We start from the raw sequence: 25666 nt of genomic DNA on the forward strand, positions 1-25666 counted from the left end.
GAACAAATATCTGCTGCAGGAACTCCTCTTCAGAGCCGCAGAAGTAGCCATCCCCCTAGTAGGATGGGCTCACAATCTGTAGCATTCAATTATGGCCAGAATGATCCAGCGGAATATGGTTCGTATTGTCACAGATAATCCCAATTTAGGACCTGAACATCCTACAAAGAGTTGGTCATCTTGACGTAATTTTGCCATTCTTGAAATGTATTAACAGAGCCCTTTTGGGGTCTAGTCAATGCAGTCTCTCCTCTTTGCCCAAATGAGGAGGATAGAAAGTTGGTAATATGATTTTTTGTGACAAATGGAAGTCAGAAACGACTTTTGGTAAAAAGGAAGGTTTAACTTTAAGAACTACCTTGTCCTTGCAAAAAGTAGTATATGGAGGTTTAGATGAGAGCCTGTAATTCACTAACCCTGTGGGCGGATGTTAATGCCAGAAGGACAGTTTTTAATGTTAGAAGCCTCAAAGGACAATAGTGCAGAGGCTCAAAATGTATACAAGTTACATACATAAGTACTAGATTTAAATCCCAAGGTGGGGCATAAAAAGGTACTGGAGGGTATACGTTAGTAAGCTCCTTCAGGAATTGAATGATTAATGGAATTTTGAAGTAGGAAACCGCTTCCGAGGAGCGCTTGAAAATGGACAGCGAAGCAAGATATCCCTTAATTGTTTCAATCTGGGGCCCTAGATTGGCTGAGTGGATCCTAGGAAAGTAAGAACCATTAGGGGGGCCACATTGGAAAGGGTCCACATCCTTGTCTTTGCACCAGTTACTGAACTTGTTCCAACGACACCGGTACAAAGATTTCGTTGCTGGCCGAAAGCAAAATCTCCATAACGTCATCTGGAAGATCCCAATCCTTGTATCTCAACCTCTCAGAAACCATGCGTGAAGGTTGAGTGTCTTGACCTCTGGATGGAGAATCCGACCTTCCTCTTGCGAGAGAAGATCCTCTCTTTGCGGAATACGTATTGAAGTGCAGATGGACATGTCCAGAAGGTCCGGGTACCACGTCCTCCTGGTCCAATCCAGGGCAATTAGAATCATTGTTTTCCTGAACTTTCTCAACCTGATTACTTGAGAAATCACTTACAGAAGTGGGAACTTCCACTACGAACGTGTCTCCGAGAGCTCCTCTTGGAGGAAATTCCCTTGAGCAGTACTGTTCACACTTACGGTTGATCATGGTAGCAAATAGATCCATTTCAGGGGTTCCCCCAAAGGGCAAAGATCTCCAGAAGGACTTCCTGAGCTAGCTCCCACTTGTGGGCGACTGCGCTCTGCCTGCTCAGAGAGTCTGCCGCCGTGTTCTGCTCTCCGGCTAGGTGAACTGCCGATAGAGATTCCTTCTCCTATTGCCCAGAACCAGAGCTGCATTGCCCCTCTGCACAGTGGTAGTGACCTTACTCCTCTCTTGTTGAGGTAGTACATGGCCACTGTGTTGTCCGTCATTATCAGGGCATTCTTTCCCTGTACAGAGGGCAGGAAGGCTTTCAGCGCTAGTCTGATTAACCCTCAGCTCCAATAGGGTGATGTGTAGTTTGGACTCTGATGGAGAGTAACGACTGCTGATTGTCAGATTGTTGGTGTGTGTGCTCCCCACCCCGTGAGCGAGGCGTCCCTTACTACTGTTATCTCCGGCCATGTAGCCAAAAAGATTCTCCTTTGAGGATTTTGTTGTTGCAAGCCCACCATAGTACATCCTGAGCAACTGCGCTCGGGACCTGCAGAAGATCGACATATTCCATGAGAACTGGGACCACTGAGTTCTGAGTGCCCATTGAAGGGATCTCATTCTCAATTTGGCCTCTGGCACTAGGAAAATGCAGGATGCATTGAGGCCGAGCAACCTCAAAATCGAAGGCCGGCAGATGCTGGCCATTATGAAACTTTGTTACCATCTGCAGAATGCGGAGAGCTCACCTCAGGAGGCAGGGCTTTTCACCGAGGAAGTATCCAAGACTGCTCCAATAACTGGAGCTTTTGGGATGGTACCATGTGGAACTTGTTGAAATTGAGGGAGAAGCCCAATTTGTGAAGGAAGTGGCAGGTGATCGAAAGATTTTCCTGAGCTTGTTCGGGAGAACGTGCTCTGATCAACCAATCGTCCAGGTAGGGGCAGACGTGAATCCCCCTCTCCTGAGACTCGCTGCCGCCACCGCCATTAGTTTGGTGAAAACCCTCGGGCGGAGGTTAACCCGAATGGCAGAACTCGAAACTGATCGTGAGAATTGCCAATCGCAAACCTCAGGTACTCTGTGCTTGAGATCGATTGGGACATGAAAGTAAGTATCCTGAAGGTCCAATGATACCAACCAGTCTTGGAGTTGGAGAGCCTGAAGGATCTGAGAAAGGGTCACCATCTTGAACTTGTCCTTCCTGAGGAACTTGTTCAAGTTTCTTAAGTCCAAGATGGGTCTCAATCCTCCGTCCTTTTTTGGGATGAGAAAGTATGGGGCGTATCAACCCTTGTTCCTCTCTGCTACACGTACTTGTTCTATAGTATCCTTCTCCAGCAGGGTTAAAATGTCCTGCAACAGGAGCAGATCTGGAATTTTGACAGTTGGTTCCCGGTGGATGGTTCTGAGGCCTTTCTAGGAAGGGGAGCCAATAACCTTGAGCTACAGTTTCCAGTGCCCAAGCATCCGAGGTAATGCCCCGCCATTCCTTCAGATTCTGAGATCCTGCCTTCCACTGGAGGTTTGTGTAACAAGGCCTCAGAGTGATTTGGTGGCGGCTGCAGGAGCGGCTGAGGGTAAAGATGCCGATCCTGAGGCTGGTTTCGCACCTCTTCCTCGTCCACCACGAGGGACATTTATTTTGCCTCTTTGAAAAGCCTGTCCTCTTCCTCTACCAAAAGAGTACCACCGAAAAGAACCACCCTCCCCCAAGAAGATGAGCCGGAATAGGGTCTGATGCTGACGCATGGAGGCGCTAAGAGATTTAGCTGCTGCTTTTGAGGTCTGAAGTTTTTCTAGGCTTTCATCAGCCTTACTACCAAACAGCCTCGAGCAATCAAAAGGCATGTTGAGAAGTCTGGCCTGCAAATCTGATGCAAACCCAGACTTCAACCACGCAAATCTGCGTAATACAGTGCTCGCAGCCATGGATCTGCTGATACGATCAGCACTAGCCAGTCCAGACCGGAGGCATTCCCCATTGCCTCCTTCCCGTTTTAGGACAATATTCAGGAAGCCTTTCCTCGCCTTTCCGGAATATGATCAGCTGCCGCCAAAATGCAGTCACACAGGGTATGGGTAAACTTGGCCAGGGTACAGGTGACATTGGTTGACTTAAGAGCCATACTACCTGAAGTAAAAAGTTTACGGGCTCAAGCATCAACTTCTTTACCCTCTATCCGGGGGGATAGTAGGATATGCAGTCTGTCTTGAAGTAGATGCTTCTTGAATAACCAGACTTTCTGGAGTGGGATATCCGTTTAAATATTCAGGATCAAAATTAGCTGGTCTTTATTTTTTGGTAAAAATTACTGTTTACAGCAGCAATATTTTCAGGATTTTCCCAGTTCTTCTCCACTGTTCTCTAAAGTGCCCTATGGAAGGGGAGAACTGGATCCTTCCGAGGACCCCGAACAATTATGTCCATCATATCGTCACGTTCAAAAGTGGGTGAGGTTCTACACCAACTCATATATTCTATCACTATTCATCAGACTCCTGTACCCTGAATCTGCATGTTCTGCAGGGTCAGGTCTAGCCAACTAATTCCGGTGACGTGTCATTGCCACTAGCAGAATGCAGAGTCTCGCACAGGTCTCATCTTAGATTCTGGGTCTATATGTTCTTCTGGAACTTGTCTAGTGCCATATTGCACTCCAAAAGGAGAGATTATCATCCTCAGAGCCAGATTCTTCATAAATGGAAGACAGACCTTAAAATTTCTGATCTTGGTAGTGGAGTAGATCTCTCGTCCTCCTGAGTTTTCGTCAAAGGAATGGAAAGATTTTTCGAAGGTGTCGAAGGAATCTTAGACGACCCCGATGAAGGCTTCGACACAGGCGTCGAAGACGCTTTTGGCTTCGATGTCGAAGCTGCCGGCGACGAAGTCGTGGAAGTTTGACGACTTCTGTTTATGTGGTATCTGAGAGGTACTCGACTCTCGATGAGTCTTCGACGACATGACGTCGACTCGAGTTTTTCGAGTATCCTTCATACTACTGGCTAGTACCACAGTAGTTCGACTTCCCTTTGTCGTCCAATGGAGCGACAGGGGGTACGGCGCTTCTGAGATTTCTTTGAGGGGGGGAAGAGGCCGCATTCTGAAATACCTCCATCTTCTTTCGAAATTACTCCCATTTTCTAGGGAAATCAGACTTTGTCGGGCATCGAACCACTTCGGTCGATGAATCGGAAGATGACGAAGGAGATCTGTGTCTCCTTTTCACTCTCTCACAAGAGGAAGATGAAGAGCGCCTCGATCTACTACGAGATCTCTTAGAGTGTCTATGACTATCCGATTCTTTCGAATCGCTCAATTTTTTTATGTTATTTAGCCAAAGCCTTTGAGGCGGCCTTGGACGATACCCTCCCCACTGCCAGTTTACCTTTCCTTTCACGAAGGGCCTTCTCCGTCATTGACTGACAGGAGCCACAGTTGCTGGTTCGATGATTAGAACCGAGGCACCAGAGACAAACGCGGTGAGGATCTGTGATCGACATCTTCGATCTGCAGTTGAAGGTGTTGAAGACCACACTTTCAGTAGAAAATTTCGAAACGTGTCGCTCGAGAGCGAAGCAATCGGAAAAACGGAACTGAAGACAACGGGTGCAGCTCGAGCCATTTATACCATCGGTGACGTCGGCAAGGTACGGAGTCGGTCGAGGGACAATCAACGCCACGACCTAGAGCACAGCGCCCTATGCCGAAATGTTTTTGCCCCGAAGCAGCGAAGCTGGCGATAACGAATTATCATAAGATGATGAATACATGGGAGGACACAATCCATTCCAAGAACCAGTTTAAATCAGCTTAAAGTTTACTTCCACTATATTGGTCTGCCTTATAAAACCTAAGGCCTATGTAGGATTTTTTTTCCCCCCTATCTTACCAAATCAATACTGTAATGCAACCTATACACATTCTTTGGAACTGTTCATTCTAAATTGGGATGGAGGCTCCCATTTTGAACGTTAAACTGTTTAATGTTGAAGTCGTTTTACTTACCTTCTAGCATCTTATGCCCAATACATGTGGACTGTTATTAAACAAAAGGTTTGTTGTTGTGTGTGAAAATTAGAATGCTTTTTAATCGCTGGAGTTCATTGTACTTCACAAACAACCCTCTGACTTCCAATGTCACAGGCCATAGCTAATACGCACACTTCATCAAATCGTTGCAGGTCCAGCAAGTCTGGTTTTACAAAACGAAACAGGGTATTCTGAAAAACCTGGCACACCCCTTTAATGTTTACCTTATTTTGCACATTGAATGGACCCCCTCACTGGCTAGCACAGTGAGAGGAGGGGACTGACCTGTTGAAGTCTGGCAGGTTCGCGGCCGGGCCACAGGAAACCTTGACACAAATTGTTACTTTAACGTACTGTAATCCTTGCATGATGCCATCTTGTGACAGAAAATGTGCGGGTAGGATTTGGGAGGAAATCTGCAGGACCAACAGAACTTGCTGGACAAGGTGAATGGCGACAGGCTAGGCACGAGAAATAAGACTACCCACTGCATTTTAGAAATGTTTTACAGTGACCAAACCAGTACATCTCTTGGGCCATATCTCCGAAGGTCTGAGGAAGCCACAGGAAAGCTGACCAGAAAAGCACTTAAGCTGTGAAAACACAATTTCTAGGAATAACCCTTGCACTTAGCTGTCAGGGCACTTGCACATTGTTTTTGTTGGCCAAGCTCTGTAGCAGATGTGGCAGACGTGGAAAAACTGAAATCCAGAGCAGTGGGCAATGAATGCAGAGGTGCAGGGTACAGGCAGTAGACCTAGATCCAACATGGTCTGTAGACAACATGCAATGGAGTCAAAGAGCCTCATCTTATGGGATGTTCTTATAGCAACTAGAGCCACGCAGTTAAACACCAGTCTCTTGAAGATTCCTTCCCACTGCTTGCAACTGGAATTCAGCACACAAAGTGCATGACATAGGTGGATCTGGGCCCCCAATCAAGACAACACTAATACTCTGCGCCTTATAAAAAAGCCAGGCCCACAAAAGGAAAAGAAAAGCCAATCTAGCCTGTGCAATTGGAAAAAATAAAAGCAAAAGAACAATTTACTGCGCACGCAACCCAATCTAAGTTGAGAAAAGGAATGGCTGGGTGCAGAAGTAATGCAAGCACTCCCTGGCGTTGCACCTTTTACTAAACTGCTGGGCATTGTGATGGGATCCCATCCCCAGAGGACGGATAAAATAAGGGGAAACCTGAAAAGGCTGTAGAAGTAGAACTAAATTTCACATCAAAAATATTTCCTTATTCAAGTGACAAGCTGCAAAGCAAATGTAATTAAAGGTAAATCACACCTCAAAAGGAAACCCATATTAAAACAAAGCAATCTGCCCTCCCACCTCACCAGATAGGCTGCTCGAAATGAATGCTGCCCGACTCTCCAAATCATTACTGAAATGTATTTCATTACCCCCGCAAAGCATGGAATAAGTAAAAATCCCCTGCTAAAGCGCTACTTTTACATCTTGCTAAAGAAAAGCTCACAGCCAGTATGATAAATGGTCTAGCACCAGATCTATTCAGAAGGAAATTTGCTCCCATTATTAAATGGATATCTTGAACAGCACATCTCCACACATTTAAGCCGATTGTCGCCATTAAAAAGGGTAAACTAAACAATGCATGTCACTTCAGAAGGGTGATATGAAAATTTAACATAGGATAGACACATGAAATCTTTCTACTGGAGAGATCATGCTTAAGATGCAAAAAAGTTAATGGGGAACTGACTAATCAATGGTGCTGCATACAAGCCAAGTATTCGATACTGATTTCATCAAGTTGGATGACTGCTTTAGCCATCATTTGGCTCAGTTCTTCTGGTGGTACAGATTAATCCTTTTGAAAAAAACAAGCTGAAAGAAGTTTGTAGTAAGCAAGGTGATTGGAGCACTATTCACAGATCACAATGCAGCATAGGAACATGCTTAAGGGAAACAGTAAATCTACCACATTTTTCACAAAAGTAAACTGCCCTAAACCCACTCTAGCAAAACCTCAGTTCTCTTATTTAGTTTAAGATTCTTTATTAGGCTTTAGCTTCTGCTGTAGGAAATAGTGCAGTAGATAACATAACAATGTCTACAATAAAGACTAAATTAATTTTACATTTTTGTAGAAGAGCATTAGCACAAATGGAAATGCAAATTAACAGATGCATCAACATTCTAAAATCGAAGGTACTAAAGAAAAACAATTTATCTCAAGATAATTCTGTAAGTAATTTGTATTGTTACAATACGTATGAATTTGTCACTTTCAGCAAAGAAAATAAAACTGAAAGCGCAACAAAAACTATCAACTCAGCACAAAATTTACCAGTTATACCACTATAATCGGCATTAAATAAATTAAATGAACAGTATGATTAGGCTCCAAATAAGTTGTGTAGTTGATAAAATATAAGGCAATCCTCAAGAATTTCTAATTCCTGTACCGAAATCTTATTCGTTGTTGAGGTAACAGGTAATGCTTCCAGTCCCATTCTTAACCTCTTCTGTTTCTCACAATATGATTTCCAAGTATCCTCATTAAAGCCATAGTTGAAATAATCGGACAGGTCAGCACCTGTGATGTGGAGAAAATAAGCAAGGTTTAAAAATCAAACCACTACACAGATTTGGGAAATTAAATGCGTGCATGTTGTCACTGCTCCATTTTAAGCCAAATACAGGAACAATTCAAAACTAGGCAAGAAGCCTACAGTACACACAACCCTAACTGTTTTGCAGGGGGTGGAACAGGAGAAGACAATCAAACCTAACATATGGCCAACTTTATAGCACATATTTGGTATTATGACAAATGTTCCACACAGACATTTGTCTTTGCACTTTTACGCCCATTTCTTTACAATACTGTAGTCCTTTTGTACAGCTTTAGTAATTTATGGAGTTTTAATTTTCAAAGAATAAGTGGCAATTTGCTTTATGTACCAATATTTAATTCTTCCCATGTGCGATTCATTTTAAATGTCATTAAAAGGTAAGGAGAATGTGCCATAAGCCCACGCAGTAAGAAATCTTACATTATCTACGAACTCAAAAAGCAATATACCTGGTTTTCTCCAAGGCTTATCCTCAAATGAATCCAAGTCCACATCCACAAGGGGAACACCATTAATACTGCCTGGTGCCTCAAGATCAACACCTTTTACTTTACCTCCTAAAAAGCAACAAAACGAACAATGAATTGCTTTTCCTGGGACAAAAACAAACAGCAAATTATGTCATGCCTATTTTGAAGATAACTATGCAATTTATTTTAAACATTCATGAAAAACGTTAGTGAGGTCAAGTACGAAAGAATGTTCTTTTTAAATAGGGAAATTGTATGTTGCAAGACAGGTACAAGAAGCATTCTCAAACACTGCAAATTCGAAAACCAAATCAACTTTCAAAAATTGAACTTTTTTACAAAGTCTGGTAGATATGCCATAGGTTTGCAATAGAAATGGTATTCAATGTTAGGGAGGATTTTCATTGTTGTGCTCAATTCCTCCCACCTTAGAGACCCCCAGCTGTCTTGCTGGACTTTGGGACGTTATATTATGCGTTGTCTTGTTTATTGGAGTCTGACAAACTCCGCAGACATACCTTTCGTATCGTGACACACAGCACCTTCAGTGTAGTGACAGAAGTACTTTGGATTTCTCCTAAGGTTTGAAAACCTTCTCTTGGGTGACTACTGTTCCCAAGAGTAGTAAAGTGAAATTTACTTTACTTACCTGTGTTTCCTATGTAGGTCCAACACACCCCATCTTATGTTGAAATGCTGGAGGTTGTGGGGGTTACTTAGTAGCCCTCTTTCCTACTTATTTCACTTTTGCGCTCTAACACACTTGTGTACAACCGTGTTACAAATAAAATATATCATGTAACATTTTCATGTTACCCTCTACTTTAAATGGCTGATGGCAGTGGTTTAATTTTCCTACCATTGTGTGTTTCTACCGCAGGCTGAATCCTCAATTTGTCAAAATGGCCCCGTACGACTTTTTTCACCATTTCGTGCTTGGGAGGCCTTTCTTGGGTTTTATAATAATAATAATAATAATAATAATAATTTGGCACTTATATAGCGCTACAAACCCTCAGGTATCCGAGCGCTGCTTATTATTACCCACGGTGTGTGGTGCTCATTTATCGACCTCGGAAGGATGAAAGGCTGAGTTTGGCCCCGCCGGGATTCGAACCTGCTTTAGCGGGCTCTGCACGGGTGTCAAAGCGAGCGCTCTACTCGCTGTGCCACTTGACCGGCTTTACTCTGTGTGCCAAACCAGGTTTAACCATGTTCTGTTTGCGGGCTTCAGTGCTGAAACCCACCTCTGGCTCTAGTGTCTGGCAGGGCAGGACGTGAGGGAGGTGCCTGAAACTCCCTATGCTTAGTTTACTTGGTTACCTAAATGCACTCAGTGGGGATCATCTGGCTGGCTGTCCTTGCAGGACAGCCAACCTGCTGTGTGAGTGACAGCTAGGCTGTACATGAATGGGAGAAACCTGCATAAAAGGCTACGCTTCTAGAACCAAAGAGTCAACCAGTGGCCGAAACATCAGACGAAGGAAACTGGTAGAGAAGCTTGCTGCACCCTCCTGGACTTTTGAACTGCCTGGCGAAGCACTGCTGCAGTGCTGAAGCTCCAACTCCAAATAGACTAGCGAAGCCCCGGAATGGAAGACTTCTTCCCTTGGGTTGGTGGGACCAACTAACCCCAAGACGGACCTTGCTGGAGGACCTTCCCCCAACTGGTTGTACTTCTTTGCTGCTGCAGGAACAGAGTGCCAACGGTCGAGAAATCTGTAGTCTAGTACATCATCTAAGTCGGACCAGAGCTCCAGGAAGATCCTGAGGACTCTCCCGAAGCAGGACAACCTGAGTCCGAGTCATCTCACCAGAGTGCTAGACTCCAATTTCAAGAGAAGCCCATAAAGTGTCCAAGATCCTCAGTGGTGCGATTTGCCCGTAGCAGAAACTACGAAGTGCCGCTGAATTGAAGAGCCCGTAGCTGACGCCGACCTTCAAACTGCAGTGCAGGAGTCCTCCAGACATCCTCCCTTTTGTCCCCACAGTTGAGGCCCAGGTACCCAGGATCTGCAGGACTGCAACCAGAACAGAATCCAGCTGGATCCTCTTCTTCAAACCTAAGGTACTATCTTGACTAAGGGGTACTTACCTCTTGTCTGTAGATCGCGTGTTCACTGGAGACTTGCAGTAGCTGCTTTTTGCAGAGTTGATTCCAGCTCTGCTCTTCACAAGCCTAACAGCTTGAGGTCCAAACATTGATTTCAAACTCTAAACTTTGTGCAAGACCTTTGTGCCATCTGAAGTACCTTAGCTCCTAAGACATTCAAATTGACACTGGATAAACTAGCTCCCTGTAGACTCTTCTGACCCACTGACTTTGTTATTAACTGTCCCCCTCATAGGCAGCGCATAAGTTGAACTTGTATTGCTGGGAAATCTCTTATCTAGAATTCATTGGGAGATTGATAAGTATCCACATGCTGAGAGAACCTTTTCCACAACCTCAGAATTGTATTAAGTACAAAAAGTGATATATAAATGCCAAAACTGTCCTAGTAATTTAAGTCACCTCAGGGTGTAACAAGTGTGTCTGAGGCATACCAAAATGGTATCTACTTGCTTATCTTAGGATATGATTGTGTATAGGTGCTATACAAATAAGGAACAAGTTACTTACCTGTAACTGTTGTTCTCCAGCATGGGTCTGGCATGGATTCACATGCCCATGAATATTCCCCGTCGTCAGGCCGGGAATCCTCGGTAAAGAAAATAATCAGTATCAGTTTCGTTTCTGATCTGTCTTTCTCAGTAGTAACCAATCACTGGTCTGGGTCATACTGCCCCCAGCCAATGACTGCCCTCTCCCAAAGCCCCGCCTCTGGCAGCCATCTTCAGATTTGGTATGTTAATGTTAAAGGACATATGTACCGCGCACTAGCACCACCGGAGTGGTCCCCTGGCGGCTCTGAAGACAGGGGGGGGTTAGTGGGTGAAGGCTGGAAAAGTGCAAGATTGCAGTGATGTGCTGTTGGCAGCCTCAGCCCGGTGGTTCCGTCGGCTGGGCCTGGGGTGTATGCGGCCAGTAGTCGTGTGCTGATGTGCGAGTCTGTACGTTTTTGTTTTGTTGTTGCAGTGAAGTGCGGTTTGTTGTGCTGGAGGTTTGTGGTTGTGTTTGGTTTGGAGTTTGAGAGGTGTATGCAGAGAAGGAAACTGTTAGTGGTATTGGTTAGTTGGTATCTCTACCCTGGATTGACCAGTTGGGCTTGTGTTATCATACACGACGTGGTCGCACCGTGCCTCAGAAGGTGCCCATTTTGCATTCGAGGCCCCTTGAGCATTTAGCTGTCCCCTCCGTCCGCTCCCTCAATAACTTTGCATGCTCCTCACCCCCATCCACATGACCAGCGCACCTGCTAGTGTCAATCCTTCAGATTGTGTGGTGATTGGTGGTATCTCGTCCGTTCCACAACCCCGTGGTACCTAGTTGTAGCTGTATGGGCGGTGGGGGATGGCAAGGATTGGTTGGGGTTGTTGCTCCAGTCTCCCTGGGTCTCGCAGGTGGACCCCTGTGTCCAGTGTCAGCCCTACTGGTGCTCAGAGTACTTCTGACAGTTCTAGGGGCTTGTAAATATCCTTTCCTGTTGAGTCATTTGTCTTACTGTTTCGGTTTTAGCCTCTGGTGTTGAGGAGCCAGGTTTTTTAGTAATTTTCTGAATTTGAGGTGATCTTTGGTGTTCCGTATTACTTTTGGGATGTTGTTCCAGGTTTTCACGGCTAAGTGGTAGAAGGTGGTGCCTCCAAGTTTTTTCTTGATGTAAGGTTTTAGTTCCAGTCGGATTTCGTTGGTTGACCTGAGCGGTCTCGTTGGCTTATAGATTGTTATTTTCTTTTGCAGAAATTCTGCTCCTTGTCCGCAGATTGCCCTGTGCGTTATGCACATTGTTTTGAAGGTGATAGTGTTTTACTGGGAGCCAGTGTAGTGTTTTTAGGGCCGGGGTGATGTGTCACGCAAAGTGGCAGTATGACCAAGTGAAGAGCCGTAGAGGGGTAGGAGGGAGTGTTCGCATGTCAATCCATGCCAGACCCATGCTGGAGAACAGTTCCAGGTAAGTAACTTGTTCCTTCTCCAGCATAGGGTCTGGCATGGATTCACATGCTCGTGAATTAAAGAATACATAGCAGTACACACATGCACAACCAACGGGAGGTGGAAAAAAAGCTCAACATTAAGCATTACATCAAAACTCAACATTAAGCATCTCTTACCTCCTCACCAGGCTCACCTTAAGCGAACAGGTTGCGCAGCACCGCTTGGCCGACCCTGGACTCCTCCCTGGAATCCCGGTCGACGCAGTAGAATCTCGTGAAGGTGCGCGTCGACCTCTACATAGCAGCCCTGCAGATGTCCAGCAGGGGCACACCAGACGAACGCCGTGGTAGCAGCGATAGCTCTGGTCGAATGGGCTCCGACGGCCACGCAACGGTCAGTTTGCCAACCGATGACAGTGTGTGATGCAGCCGGAGAGCCATCTGGAAATGGAAGCCTTCGAGAGAGCCTTCCCTTGGTTCGCAGGTCCAAAGTTCACAAAAAGCTGTGATGTCTTCCGAAAAACTTTGTGCGGTCCACGTAGAACTTCAGCGCTTATTCACATCCAGCGAGTGCAAAGTCCTCTCGGCCGGTGACGAAGGCGAATGGAAGAAAACGGGTAACACCAAGGGCTCGTTGAGGTGGAAGTCCGACGGCACCTTGGGCATAAAAGAGGGGTGCGTCCTCAGCACCACCATTGTGTCGTGAAAAATCAAGTATGGAGGCTTGCAGGATAAGGCCTGGATCTCTCCCACTCACTGTGCGGAGGTGATGGCCACAAGAAACGCAGTCTTCCACGACAGGAATTTCAACGGTGCGGAATGCAGGGGCTCGAATGGCACCCCCATGAGCCTAGTCAGCACCACGTTGAGTTCCCACGCCGGGGCAGGGGCCTTCACCGGCAGGAACAATCGGAACAGTCCCTTCATAAATTCCTTCACCAGGCGATGGGACCACAAGGCGCCGGTTCTGGTGTATCGGGAGATCGCAGCCAGATGTATCTTGATGGAGGTGTGAGCCAGTCCAGCCTTCGCCAGCGACAGTAGGTACGGCAGCACTTGAGGGGCCGTAATCCGTAGAGGGTTAATCTGTGCACGGCACTAGACAGAGAACCTCTTCCACTTATGTCCGTAGCACTTGAGAGTTGAGGACGCCCTGGCTTTTGCAAGGACCTCTCTGCAGTCAGCCGGGATATCGTACCCTCCAAACTCTAGTGCTGCAGGAGCCAGGCCTGCAAGTTCAGCGACTCTGGGTCGTGATGAAGATTGGCGTCTCCTTTTCTGGAGAGAAGATCCGCGTCCATCGGCAGCTTGACTGGGGGGGACGCTGACAAGTCCAGAAGGTCCGGGAACCAGATCTGCCTCGGCCACGCCGGTGCAACGAGGATCATCCTGCACCGGGACCTCTTGAGCTGGTTGACTAGTCGGAGCGGCAATAGAGGGAACGCATATAGGAACAGGCCGTCCCAGTGGAACAAGAAAGCGTCGCCCATGCTCCTCGGCTGGGGAAACCTGCTGGCGAACCTCTGGCACTTGGGAGTTTGTCGCCGTCGCAAACAGGTCGATCTGCGGTTTTCCCCATCGTCGGAAGAGTCGATCCACTTGATCCTGACGTAGTTCCCACTCGTGGCATGAGCACAGCTCCCTGCTGAGTGAGTCGGCAATGGTCTTCTTTATCCCTGCCAGATGAAAGGTCACCAGAAACATCCCTTGGGCGACGGCCCAACGTCACAGATCCTGGGCTTCCTTGGAGAGGGCTGGGTATCTGGTTCCTCCCTGCTTCCGGATGTAGAACATCGTGGTGGTGTTGTCGGTGAAGATTCTCACCACCTTGCCCTTGAGAGACGGGAGAAAGGACCTGAGGGCCCAGAACACTGCACGGAGCTCCAGGATGTTGATGTGGAGCGTCTTCTCCTCCGGGAGCCAAAGGCCTCTCTCGTGTGATGTTCTCTGGTGTGTGCTCCCCACCCTTCCAGGGAGGCATCCGTCGTCAGTTATCTGGTGGGATGGGGTCTGAAAGTCTGCTGGCCGTCAGATGAGCGCGGGTGCCCGCCGTCAGATGAGCGTGGGTGCCCCACCACCGGATCGCTCGCTGGAAGGTCTCATCGAGCGGGATCCTGTCCTCGAAGCTGCCGTCGCTTGGATCCAGCGGGAGTCGAGGAACTCTTGCAGAGGGCGCATCCAAAGACTGCACAGGCGCACGAGATATATGCAGAAGGACATCATCCAGAGGAGGGACTTGATGGACCTCACCCTGGCCACGTCTGTGGCCAGCATATGCTGCACCTTGTCCAGGATGGCCTTCGTCCTTTCCTCCGACGGTGAGGCCAGACGCGCCACTGTCGAGCTTGGCTCCTAGAAACAGTGCGACTTGCGACGAGACCAGGTGGGATTTGGGAAAGATGGAGAATCCCAGGTCCGTGAGCAGCTGGACGGTCTTTGCTTTGTGATCAACGGCGAGCTCCCTTGTCCTTATTCAGATGAGCCACTCGTCCAGGTAGGGGTAGACGTGGATCCCCTGCAGGCGCAGCCGCGCCGCCACCGGTGAGAGGCACTTGGTGAACACCCTGGGTGCCGACTTCAATCCGAACGGTAGGGCCTTGAACTGGTAGTGCCGTCCTTGGACCACGAACCTGAGGAACCATGTGTCCTTTCAGAATGGGGATGTGGAAGTACGCATCCTCCAAATCCAACGATAGGAATTCGCCCTCCTCCCGCTGTCCCAGCACGTGCTGGAAGGTGACCATCCAGAACTTCTGTGCCTTGATGTACTTGTACAGTCGTTGCAGGTCCAGGATGGGGTGCCATCCTCCTGTCTTCTTTTTCACTAGGAAGTACCTCGAATATACTCCAGAGCCCCAGAGCCTCTTCGGGACGAGCTTTATGGCACCTTTTTTGAGCAACGCTCTTACCTCCAATAGCAATTGAGGGACGTGATTTTCCTTCCTGACCACAGGTGGAATGCGGGGCACTTTAGAAATTCGAGGGCATACCCCTGGGCCAGGGCATCCAGCACCCAACGGTCGGTGGAGAGTGACTCCCACATGCTGACCAACTTCGCCAGCCGGCCTCCCACCGGGGTGCTTCGGTGGGGGCCCAACACTGCTGCCGGTTCAATCTTGCTTGGAGGATGCCTTGCCGCCTTGGCCTCCCTGGCGACGACCGAGGGGCCCACCCGACTTGCCTCGTCCTCTATAGGCTTCCTGCGATGAGGAGCGGGCCGCTTGGCGGTACGTAGAGGAGCCACCGCCGAATCCCTTGGAGGCACCCTGCTTGCCTCTGGTGCTCTGAAAGGACGGCCTCCGTTGCCGGAGAACGCATAGGGCCCTAGCTGTCTCTGTGTCCGCCTTGATGGCTTGGAGAGACTCATCCACCGTTTTCCCAAACAGGTTGTTCCTATCGAACGGCATGTCCAACAGCTTGGCTTGTACATCCTGGCGGAAATCCGTCGCCTTGAGCCAACCTCGTCTAAGGCAAACGCCGTTGCCTAGCTGACGGAAGCTGGTGTTGGCAATGCCCGTTGCCACCGTAATGGCATGGTCCGATGCCACTTAGCCTTCTTGCAAGATCTCCAGGGCCTCAGCCCTCTTGTCGTCCAGTAGGAAGTCCAACATGGGGGCGATCTTGTACCATAACTCCGTCGTAGCGGGCCACGATCGCGAGGGCGTTGGCCGCCTTAATCGTTGCCACCGACGAGAACACGCCGTCCCATTGCATCCAGCTTCTTCCCTTCGCCGTCAGGCGGGGAAGTTGACGCTCAAGCCGATGCCCCCCCCCCGCTTTCCTCTTGGCCGTCGCTGAGACAACCGAGTCAGGGGTTGGTTGTGCTCTAATCCAGCAACGTCATCCAGCAGAGGCACGGCGAGGACAGCCTTCCTCTTGGCCTCGCGCCGTTGGTAAAGGAAACCTTCCTTCTCTTCGAGGTAGAGCTGAAAAAGCTTGGATGTCCTGTTGATCATTGCATGGAAAGATCCGATCTCGTCGGACGGGGAGGCCCGGGCTGGCGATGGGAGCTCCGTCCCGTCGTCACCGCCGTCTGTACCCTTCGTGGCCGTGTCTGTTCCTGTGTCATCCCCAGGGGCGGGGGACGTGGGTCAAGGCCGTGAGGGCCTTCTCTTGTTCGGGGGGCTTCCCGCCGTGCCCGGCTCTGGTTCCTCAGCCGAGCCTGGTTCCGGATCCTCCGTCGGTGGTAAGGGCAATCTCGTCCTTATCTCCGAACATAAGGATTGTATTGCCAACAAAATGGCCGCCGAGTTATCCTGCGGCTCCGGAAGCGAGGGGTGACTAGGACCCTCGCCGGGATCCCTCCCATGGAGACGGGCCTGTTCGACGAGGGCCCTTGTCGAGGCCCTCTAAGACTTCTACCAGCTCCTCCTCGGATGCTGTGTCCGTGTCCACAATGGCCACCGCCCCCCCCACCTCTTTTTCCACCGGGGTCTTTTCGGTCTGAAAGAGGCTTCCCTCTGCGGAGTCAGGGAGACTCTGGGCCCCGGGGTCACCTCCACTGGTGTAGCCTCCACAGGCTGCGCCAGGGCCAGCGCGACTCCCTCGATCAAGGCCTTCACCGCCTTAAGCGTGCTTAAGTGGTTCACCTTGGGGGGTTGGGGGGGGATCACCGTCTCGCTTCCCCTCGGCCGAATCCTTCGAGGTCGACCAGGGCCTCTCCAGAAGCTTACCCAGGTTCTAGGATTTCCCCTTCCCCAAACCAGAGCGTTGGCTCGTGGTTGATGGTGCCACGGAAGGCGCGCCCTGCCTGGCAGCCGAAGAGCCCAACCGTCCGGTGCCCGCGGACTCGCAGTGCTTTGCCTTCTGTTGGGCCCCTGTCGCCGGGGCGCCCTCACAGGACTTCGAAGACTGCTCAGACTTCTTTTTCTTCTTCTCACCTGACGGAATCCTTCCTTCCAGCCAGTTGGAGAGACGAAGGTGTCGGTCCCTGATGGTCCGTTCCGACATGTTCCTGCAAAACGCACAGTCCTTCTCCACGTGCGTTTTGCCCTCATGAAGGCAGTAGACCCATATCGAATGCTCGTCCTCCTTTAATACATTCTGTAGCTGGCATCCAGGGCAACCACTGAACAATTTTCCAGGCGTCTAGCTTCCCTTCTCCTGGGCCATGTTCGGGTAGGCCGCAGAAACTTCTGGAATCCCCCAAGAAGCGCAACTCGATGAAATCTTCACCCTTGAGGGGCGTAGAAAAAAATACGACATGGATACCCGTTAATCGGATGTAGAGAGGGTGGAGCTTGAGGCTCTATTTGACCGAAAAATGAGAAAATCTCTTTGAAAAAGCGCGAAAACGCATCAAAAGCTCGAGAGCTAAACACGAGGACTCCTAACACTTGAGCGTGCAGTAAAAATCTGAAGATGGCTGCCTGAGGCGGAGCTTAGGGAGAGGGCAGTCATTGGATGGGGGCAGTATGACCCCAGAGACCAGTGATTGGTTACTACTGAGAAATACAGATCAGAAACAGATACTGATTTTTTCTTTACCGAGGATTCCCGGCCTGACAACGGGGAATATTCATGAGCATGTGAATCCATGCCAGACCCCATGCTGGAGAAACTATGTTTCAAAGTGTTCTGAGGAAACTTTATGAAGTGTATTTTTATTGTTGCATATTGCCCTTTTTAAGACGGTGTACTTAAAACGGACCGTTAATTATTTTACTAGAAAACCTCGAGTAGAACAAGTTACTAACCAACTGGTAACGCTCTTTCGACTGGATGTTCCTGCAACGTATTCCTCATCTTTGATATTCTCGTCCAGCTTCAGAAAAAAAAATTCTCAGCAGAGAGCACCATACAGCTAGTCTATGTCCCACGAAGGCCTCCGTCGAGGGTGAAGTCATCGGGTGTACAAGCAGCACGCGCGGCACCCGTTGGCCTCAGTTCTGTTCTACCCTCCTGTTCGTGTTAGTCTAGGCAGACGGTAGGCAGCCATGCGAGCGCTGAAGTAGTAAAAGGAAATTCTACAGAGGGCTAGGATGGGAGGGCGATTAAGAATGTTCGAGGAACATCCAATCGAAAGAACATTACCAGTTGGCAAGTAACTTGTTCTTAGAATGGATTTTGTCCTCCAACGTATTCCTCTTTGATGGACTCCCAAAGCAGTATAATAAGGAATTTGGTGGAGGGAGTAAAATCTTGAGATTGATGGTATCTTACAACGCTGAATATAGTACTGCCTTACCAAAGGCGACTTCCTGAGAGTGGGAAGCATCTTAACTAAATTCTTTGTGAAAGTATGCATTGAAGACCAAGTTGCTGCATCACAAATTGATTCAATAGTGACACCCCTTTGAAGGGCAGAAGATGCTATACTCCTGGTCGAGTGGGCTCTCAAACCTTCTGGTGGGTCCTTACCAGCCAACCTGTAGCATTCTGAAATGCAAAGTACAATCCATTTGTACAAATCGTGTAAACCAATTTCCTTCCAGTATACCCAATTAAGAGTTGATCATCAACTCTGAGCGTGGAGAGCCTAGAAATATAAAAGCTTTAGGGTCCAGCCTGTGGAGTCTTTCCTCCTCTATACCAGGATGAGGCGGAGGTTAGAACACCTGCAGAATGATTTTCTGATTCAAATGGAAATTAGACCTGACTTTAGGTAAGAATGAGGGTTTCATACTCAACACAACCCTATCCTTGAGGAACACAGTATAGGGAGGCCTGGAAGATGGAGCCTGCAACTCACTCGCTCTACGTGCAGATGTTAATGAGACCAATAAAATGGTCTTGAAGGTTAGCAACCTCAATGGGCGTGTTCAAATGGGTGTTAAGCAAAGTTTGTATGCAGTACCCTTTGGGACCACTACACAACTAGGACTACAGGTTTAAGCAAAACAAACCTTTTGTATAAGTCTGTACTACAGTTTTGGTAGCGTTGCTGAGCAGCAAGGCTCATCTCAAGAGGGGAATGTGAGCTGTAATGATGTTACACAGAGGTCTACAATCGCAAGTACTCAAACTCTTACACTCAATGTTTCATGGTAAAACAATTTATTTCACATTGTTATAAAAAATTCACTGGAAGGAGGCAATACATCTCACACACAAATCTAATTCAGTACTTTAAATGCCTCCGAAACATAGTGTAAACTACTTTTAAGGAGGAGCAAAATGGCATTCATAGTACTTTGAAGTAGGAGCAAAAAGGCATAAGTTAATAAAAATAAGCTTACAGTTATTCTTAGACAGTGCAAATATTTTGAGTTCACCAGAGGAGTCAATTCAATGCAATAGGTTAGGCTAAAGTCTTGAATAGGATAAAACAGTTCTGGTAGTTAAACGGAAATGTCTTTGCCAAAGTTCTTAGAAGTAATTTGTAAAATAAAGATTCATATGTTGGGTCACAAGCTGACGAGGCCCACAAGTTGCCAAAGTATCAAGCACTTTTGCAGTGAGAGGTAAGTTCTCTCGGTCGGGTTTTCAAGACTTCTGTTCGTGGAAGTTGCTGCAGATCTCGCTGTTCCTGAGCCTCAGTCATGGGGACAAGAGAAAGGACGCCGGGGACTCCTGCACTGCAACTGGTCAAACAGCTGGCAAATGTTCAATTCCCGTAGCTGTAGTCAAGCAAACAAACTGGTGTCCCTCTGCCTAGTTATTCGGCTTCCAGCAGCACTATGGGAAAAATACAACCAGCTCCAAGAAAGGTATCCAGGTGGCTTATTGTCGAGTTGATTGGTCCGACCAACTCAAAAGGTAGAAGTCGACTTTGTGGGGACTTCTCCGTCGAGATGAACTTGGAGATTTAGACCTGCAGCAGGGCTTCACCGGGCAAACCAATGGTCCAGGAGTTGCAGCAGCCATCCTCTTCCAGCTAGTCTTCGTTTCTTTCGTTCCAGTGGTCGACTGCCTTCCGAGCCAAGAGATTCGCCTTTTATTCAGTTCTCGCCCATTCATTCCAGCCTAGCTGCCGCTCACCCAACATGGTGTGTTACGCTCACCTGATTCCCACAGAGGCGTCGATCTGGACTGGCCCGCTGTTGCTTCCACCAGAGTAACACGTAGAGCCGAGATGACAGACCCACTTAGCTTCGTTTGTTGGACTCGTACGAATATCTTTCTGCAATGGAGAAGGGGAATTAACCGCCCATAATCTGAGCGTTAATCCGCCTTCCCACTCCCCTTGTCTGCCCACAGAACACTCATGAAGTGCCCTCTTAATCTCACCTGATTTGGAAAGATGAGCTCCCCATCCTGCGTCGAGTGCAGGGGTGTGTAGACTACCAGTTACTTCACTGGCGTGGAGGAATTGGCGAGTTCCAGTATTGACTCTAAGTCCAATCGTTCGTAAGAGTTCAAAAGTCTGATCTTCACTCTGCCAGATTCCTTGCAGGTTGCAGATTTAAACCACTAGAAGAGTTCCAAGTGGCAATTGGTAAGATCCTGGTAAGTCTATTGTGGTTCTCCCCTTTAGGGCCGGGGTACAGCGATGATGCAGAATTAACTGCGCCGACCCGAAAAGAGGCGAGTACCCCCGTGTGGTAATCAGGTAAGTCTTTGGGGTTAGGTTGTATTGTCCTTGTTTTTTCCCCCTTAGGGGCCGGGGTGCAGCAGTGATGCAGAATTGACTGCGCCGACCCGAGATGAGGTGAGTACCCCCGTGTGGTAATCAGATAAGTCTTTGGGGGTGGTTTATATTGCCCTTGCTCACCCATTTGTTCTCGTCTCCCCCAGGTGTTGAAGAATGGCCTGGAGATGCTGGGTTCGCTATGGAGTAAAGTAATGCAGCCCCGGATGGTGAGTTCAGCGCGGCGCTGCGAGGCACTGTGAAGGCTTCTCTCTTCCAGATCGACAATGTGCTGGATCAAGGATTCAGGTAAGGGTTTTGTTCTGATCTCTTCTCCTTTTTTTGTTCCAGATGTTCCAGGGCTGAAGCGGGCGTGGCTGAAGACTGGAGTTGCTGAAGACACGGTGAGCGTTACACTGCAGCACGCAGTATAACACGAAGCACGTGTGGCTGTCCGGGTGTGGGTTAAATAGCCTAGTAAGAAGTTCCAGGTAAGTATTCTTCCACAGCCCCACCCGAGAGGAAAGGAGTCCCTGAGGTAAAATAGTCCCTCTAAGCCTCATCTGGCTTGTGGCTTCGTGCAGCATGGTCTGCATCAGGTAGGTATGCAGCATGGTCTGCATCAGGTAAGTTTTCTGTAATGAGCTTGGCGCCCATGACGCCAGGACTGACTTTATTCTTATGAGCCTGGCGCCATAGGCGCCAGGACTGTAGCCAAATAGCCCCTAACTGGGGTTTTTGGCCATGCTTCAAGTGGCATGATGCCTGCTTCTGGGGTTGCTGGGCCTGGTCTGGCTTTCCGGGGGCAGGCATTGTGACAGCTGGCTGTGCTTGCCGGACAGTCAGCCAGCCAATCACACCAGAGTGCATTTGGGTCTCCTAGGAGACTAAGCACAGGGAGTTACAGGCATCTCCCTCACTTCCTGCCCACCCCAGACACTCAGGCGCCAGAGGCGCTCTTAAGTCCTGAAGCCCGCCAAAGGCATAGTAGCAAAGGGACCAAACCTGATTTGGTGTGCAGAGAAACTCTAGAAGGACCTTTCCAAAAAGAAATTGGGAAAAAAGACTGGGACCCGTTTAAACAAAGGGGGCTCAGACACCATCTTGAAAAACATGGCTCCCGCGATTTAACGCTGCCGGTGTTCGCAGTCTGGACAAATCATGGAAGTTTGTTGTAAAATCACTGCCACCAACCACTTCGAGAGGAAAAGGTAGCATTTGACTGCTACATGAGTTTCTAGATGACATGCATTACTTACCGTAAAAGCATTTCTGATGATTGCATCTGCTTAGAATCACATGCTGTGCATATGGTCCGACATCCAGTGGTAACTACGGATTATTGCATCTTGTCTTTCGGGGACCGAAAGGGGAAGTCGGCATAGCCGTGTCTGAAACACTATCCCTATCGTGACGTGTGTAGTACCCAAAATCCCTCACGTGCCGAGGTCCCTCCGATTGTATTTTTTCTGCCATGAGGGAGCCCCAAGGCTATAGTGAATGAGTACATAAGAGAGAAAGTAGTAAGAAGTCTATGTTCCTTCCACGCCGAGCGGGGAGGCAGGGAGGGCACATGTGAATCTATGCAGATATCATCAGAAATGCTTTTACGGTAAGTAATGCATGTCTTCTGATGCTTGTTAATCTGCTTAGAATCACATGCTATGCATAGACTAGCGAGCAGTACCCGGAGTTGGAGGTGGGTTGTGAGAAGGAACAGTAAAGAAAAGATGTCTTAGTACTGCTTGTCCCACCTGAGAATCAGACCTAGAATGAGTGTCTAGGCAATAGTGTTTTGTAAAGGTGTGTACAGAACTCCAGGTGGCAGCTTTGCAAATGGACTCTAGGGGAACATTTGCAATGAATGCTATGAATGCCCCAGTGCCTAGAGTAGAGTATGCTCTAGGCTTGAAGGGCAGTTCTCTCTTTGCAAGAGTGTAGCATAGTGTGATGCATTTGACAATCCACCTTGAGATTGCCGATTTAGAGAAAGGAACCCCTTCTCTACCAGCTGCCACTGAAACAAAACTGTTTAGTCTACCTCAGTGGTTTAGTTCTTTCCATGTAAAACATGACTGCCCTGTGCAAGTATAGTGTGTGAAGGCTTCTTTCGGCCTTGTTATTAGGTTTCTGGAAGAACGTGGGTAGTTAGATAGACTGGTTCACATGGAACTTTGAAACACATTTCGGCGCAAACCTGGGATGTGTGCGCAGAACTACCTTATCTTTGTGGACTGTAACAAAAGGGTCTAAAACAGAAAGCCTTTAGTTCACTAACCCTACTGAAAGAATTGATAGCCACTAGGAAGGCTGTTTTATAAGTCAGGTCTTTCAGACTTGCTTTATGCATAGGCTCAAAGGGAGCTCCCATGAGCCTGGTCAAAACAACATTCAGATCCCACCCAGGAGCTGGATGAGTGATGGGAGGATAAATCCTCTTAACCCCTTCCATAAAGGCTTTAATTACTGGTATCTTCTAGCACAATACTTTTTGTTGTGATGTGGTGTAGGCTGACAGCACAGCCAGATCAACCTTTAGGGAATTGAAGACCAACCCCGTGTCCAACAGATGGGTTAGAAACAACACAATGTGTGAGGGTGAGCAATCGATGGGATTGACGCCCTTGGAATTGCACCAGATTACAGTTTCCATTTGCTGGCATAGCAATAACAAGTATTAGGCTTTCTCGCTTCCCCGAGTATGTCCATGCATCTTTGAGGGAGTTGCAGATGTCCAAATTCTATGATCTCAGGAGCCAGGCTGCTAAGTTCAGAGTTTGTGGGCATGGGTGGAGGGTCTCTCTGTCGTGAGACAAAATGTTGTACGGGCAGGGCAGTTTGGCTTGAGGGGAGAGTGACATCAACATGTGAGCGAACCAGGGCTGGCGGGCCCACATCCACATGGGGGCCACCAGTATCATGGTAACTGGTTCCTGGTGCATCTTGTGCACTATCTTGTTGAAAAGGGGAGTCTGGGGGAGAAGGGTGGGAGGACGGGATTCTGGGGGGAGGAGAGGGCCGAGGAGAGGACGGGGGGGGGGGGGGGCGGTGAGGGTTTGAGGAAAGCGTAGAGAAATTTCCCCAACCAAGATATCCAGAGACCGTTCCCCTTGGATCGGTTCTGGGGGTACCTGGAGGCGTAGTCTTGGCATTGGGCGTTCTGAGTAGCGAACCGGTCGATCTCTGGGAAACACCATTCTCCGAAGACGTTGGACACAATGTCTTCGTGCAGCCGCCATTCGTATTCTTCTGGCAGAGGAAAAGCTCTGCTGAGTACGCCTGCCAGAAGATAGAGTTCCCCTGGAACATGTTGAGACAACAAAAACATCTTGTGTTTGAGAGCCCATATCCAAATGTTCTGGGACAGCTTGGATAGCCCTGGAGAGTGAGTGCCCCACTGTTTGTTCAAGAATGCATTGCTGTAGTGCTGTTGGTTAGGATCAGCACAGTCTTCCCTTGCAGTGGTCTCTGAAAGGCTTTCAATGGTTTGAATACCGCCAGTAGCTCCAGTAAGTTTATGTGATTGGATGCTACCTGAGGTGACCACACTACGTGTGCTGTCTGCGGTAGCAGGGGAGTCCCACACCACGTGAGATGCGTCTGTCGTGAGAGTGGCTTCCACTGCAGGGGTGGTGAAGGTTTTCCCCTTCAAGAGGTTTTCTCTTGACCACCACTGCAGAGAGAGAACGGGGGCTGGCGAGGCAACCAACAGATCTTCCAATTGTCCGCTGGCCTGACACCATTGGCTGTTGAGCCACTCTTGCATGGGACGCATCCGCAGCCGCGCGTGGGAAACCAAGTTTATGCATGACGCCATCATCCCTTGCAATCGCATGGCTTTGCGTACCGTCACCTCCTGACTGGCTACAGATTGAGGAACCTGAGAGACCATGTTCTGAACCCTCTCGCTGGAGGGGAAGACAAGACGGTCTTCCGTCTGAATTAGCACTCCCAGAAACTGTTTTACTGGGCTGGGGACCAAGCTGGATTTCTTTTTGTTTATTGAAAACCCCAGGCTGAAGAAGAGATCTACTGTTTTTTGGGTGTTCGAAAAACAAGCGTCGAATGAGTCCCCGTGATGAGCCAGTCGTCGAGGTAAGGGTAAACTGGGACTGATAAGTCTGCGCAGGTGTGCTGCTGCCACTGCCAAGTCCTTGGTAAACACCCTTGGCGCTGAGGCGATGCCGAAGGGGAGTACTTTGAACTGGTAGTGTTTGTCCTGATTCATGAACCTTGGGTATTTTCTGTGCCATGGCAACATTGAAATATGAAAGTATGCATCTTTCATGTCCAATGTTGCCATGAAGTCCCCCCTTTTCAGCAATGGAATTACCTCCTGTAGTGTTACCATGCAAAACTTAGGCGGGTTTTATGAACTTGTTCGCTGGGCGCAGGTCTAGAACAGGATGCATGGTGAGATCCTTTTTTGGGTACAAGGAAGTACATTGAATAGATACCCTCATTTACCTGAAGAATCGGGGCGGCTTCTATAGCGTCCTTTCCCAGCAGAGCTTCCACCTCTTAGATCAGGATTTGCAGATGGTCCGGTGAAAGGCGATGTGATCGCGGCGCTCTGAACTGAGGAGGTTGGGCGAATTCCACACAATAACCGTGGGCGACCGTCTTTAAGACGCACTTGTCTGAAGTTATCTCCTCCCATGCCTTGAGGAAAGATGTTAATCGCCCCCCGACCGGGGAGACATGGGAGGGGATCTGGGCTTGGTGGTCATTTCTGACCCGAGGCTGAGCCTCCTCTGGGATTGGGGCCTCTGCATCTACCTTTGCTGCGCTTCTGACCCCTTGGGGGGTAGTAGGTAGGGCTTCCGG

At 48.6% G+C, this 25666-nt stretch overlaps 1 protein-coding gene across 3 annotated transcripts in view; it reads right to left on the minus strand.

Moving 5' to 3' along the window:
* FIP1L1 (factor interacting with PAPOLA and CPSF1) overlaps window positions 1-25666 on the minus strand; it is a 708522-nt gene that overhangs the window by 339474 nt on the left and 343382 nt on the right. For all 3 annotated transcript variants that reach the window (XM_069631658.1, XM_069631656.1, XM_069631657.1), the window contains exons 6-7: window positions 8275-8382; window positions 7655-7785 (exon numbers count right to left, since the gene is read on the minus strand). In XM_069631658.1, the coding sequence (XP_069487759.1) occupies window positions 7655-7785; window positions 8275-8382 (239 nt within the window). The remainder of the gene's footprint in view (window positions 1-7654; window positions 7786-8274; window positions 8383-25666) is intronic.

This window comes from Ambystoma mexicanum, chromosome 6q (assembly GCF_040938575.1).
Source record: "Ambystoma mexicanum isolate Mex_15411 chromosome 6q, UKY_AmexF1_1, whole genome shotgun sequence".
Classification (NCBI taxonomy): domain Eukaryota; kingdom Metazoa; phylum Chordata; class Amphibia; order Caudata; family Ambystomatidae; genus Ambystoma; species Ambystoma mexicanum.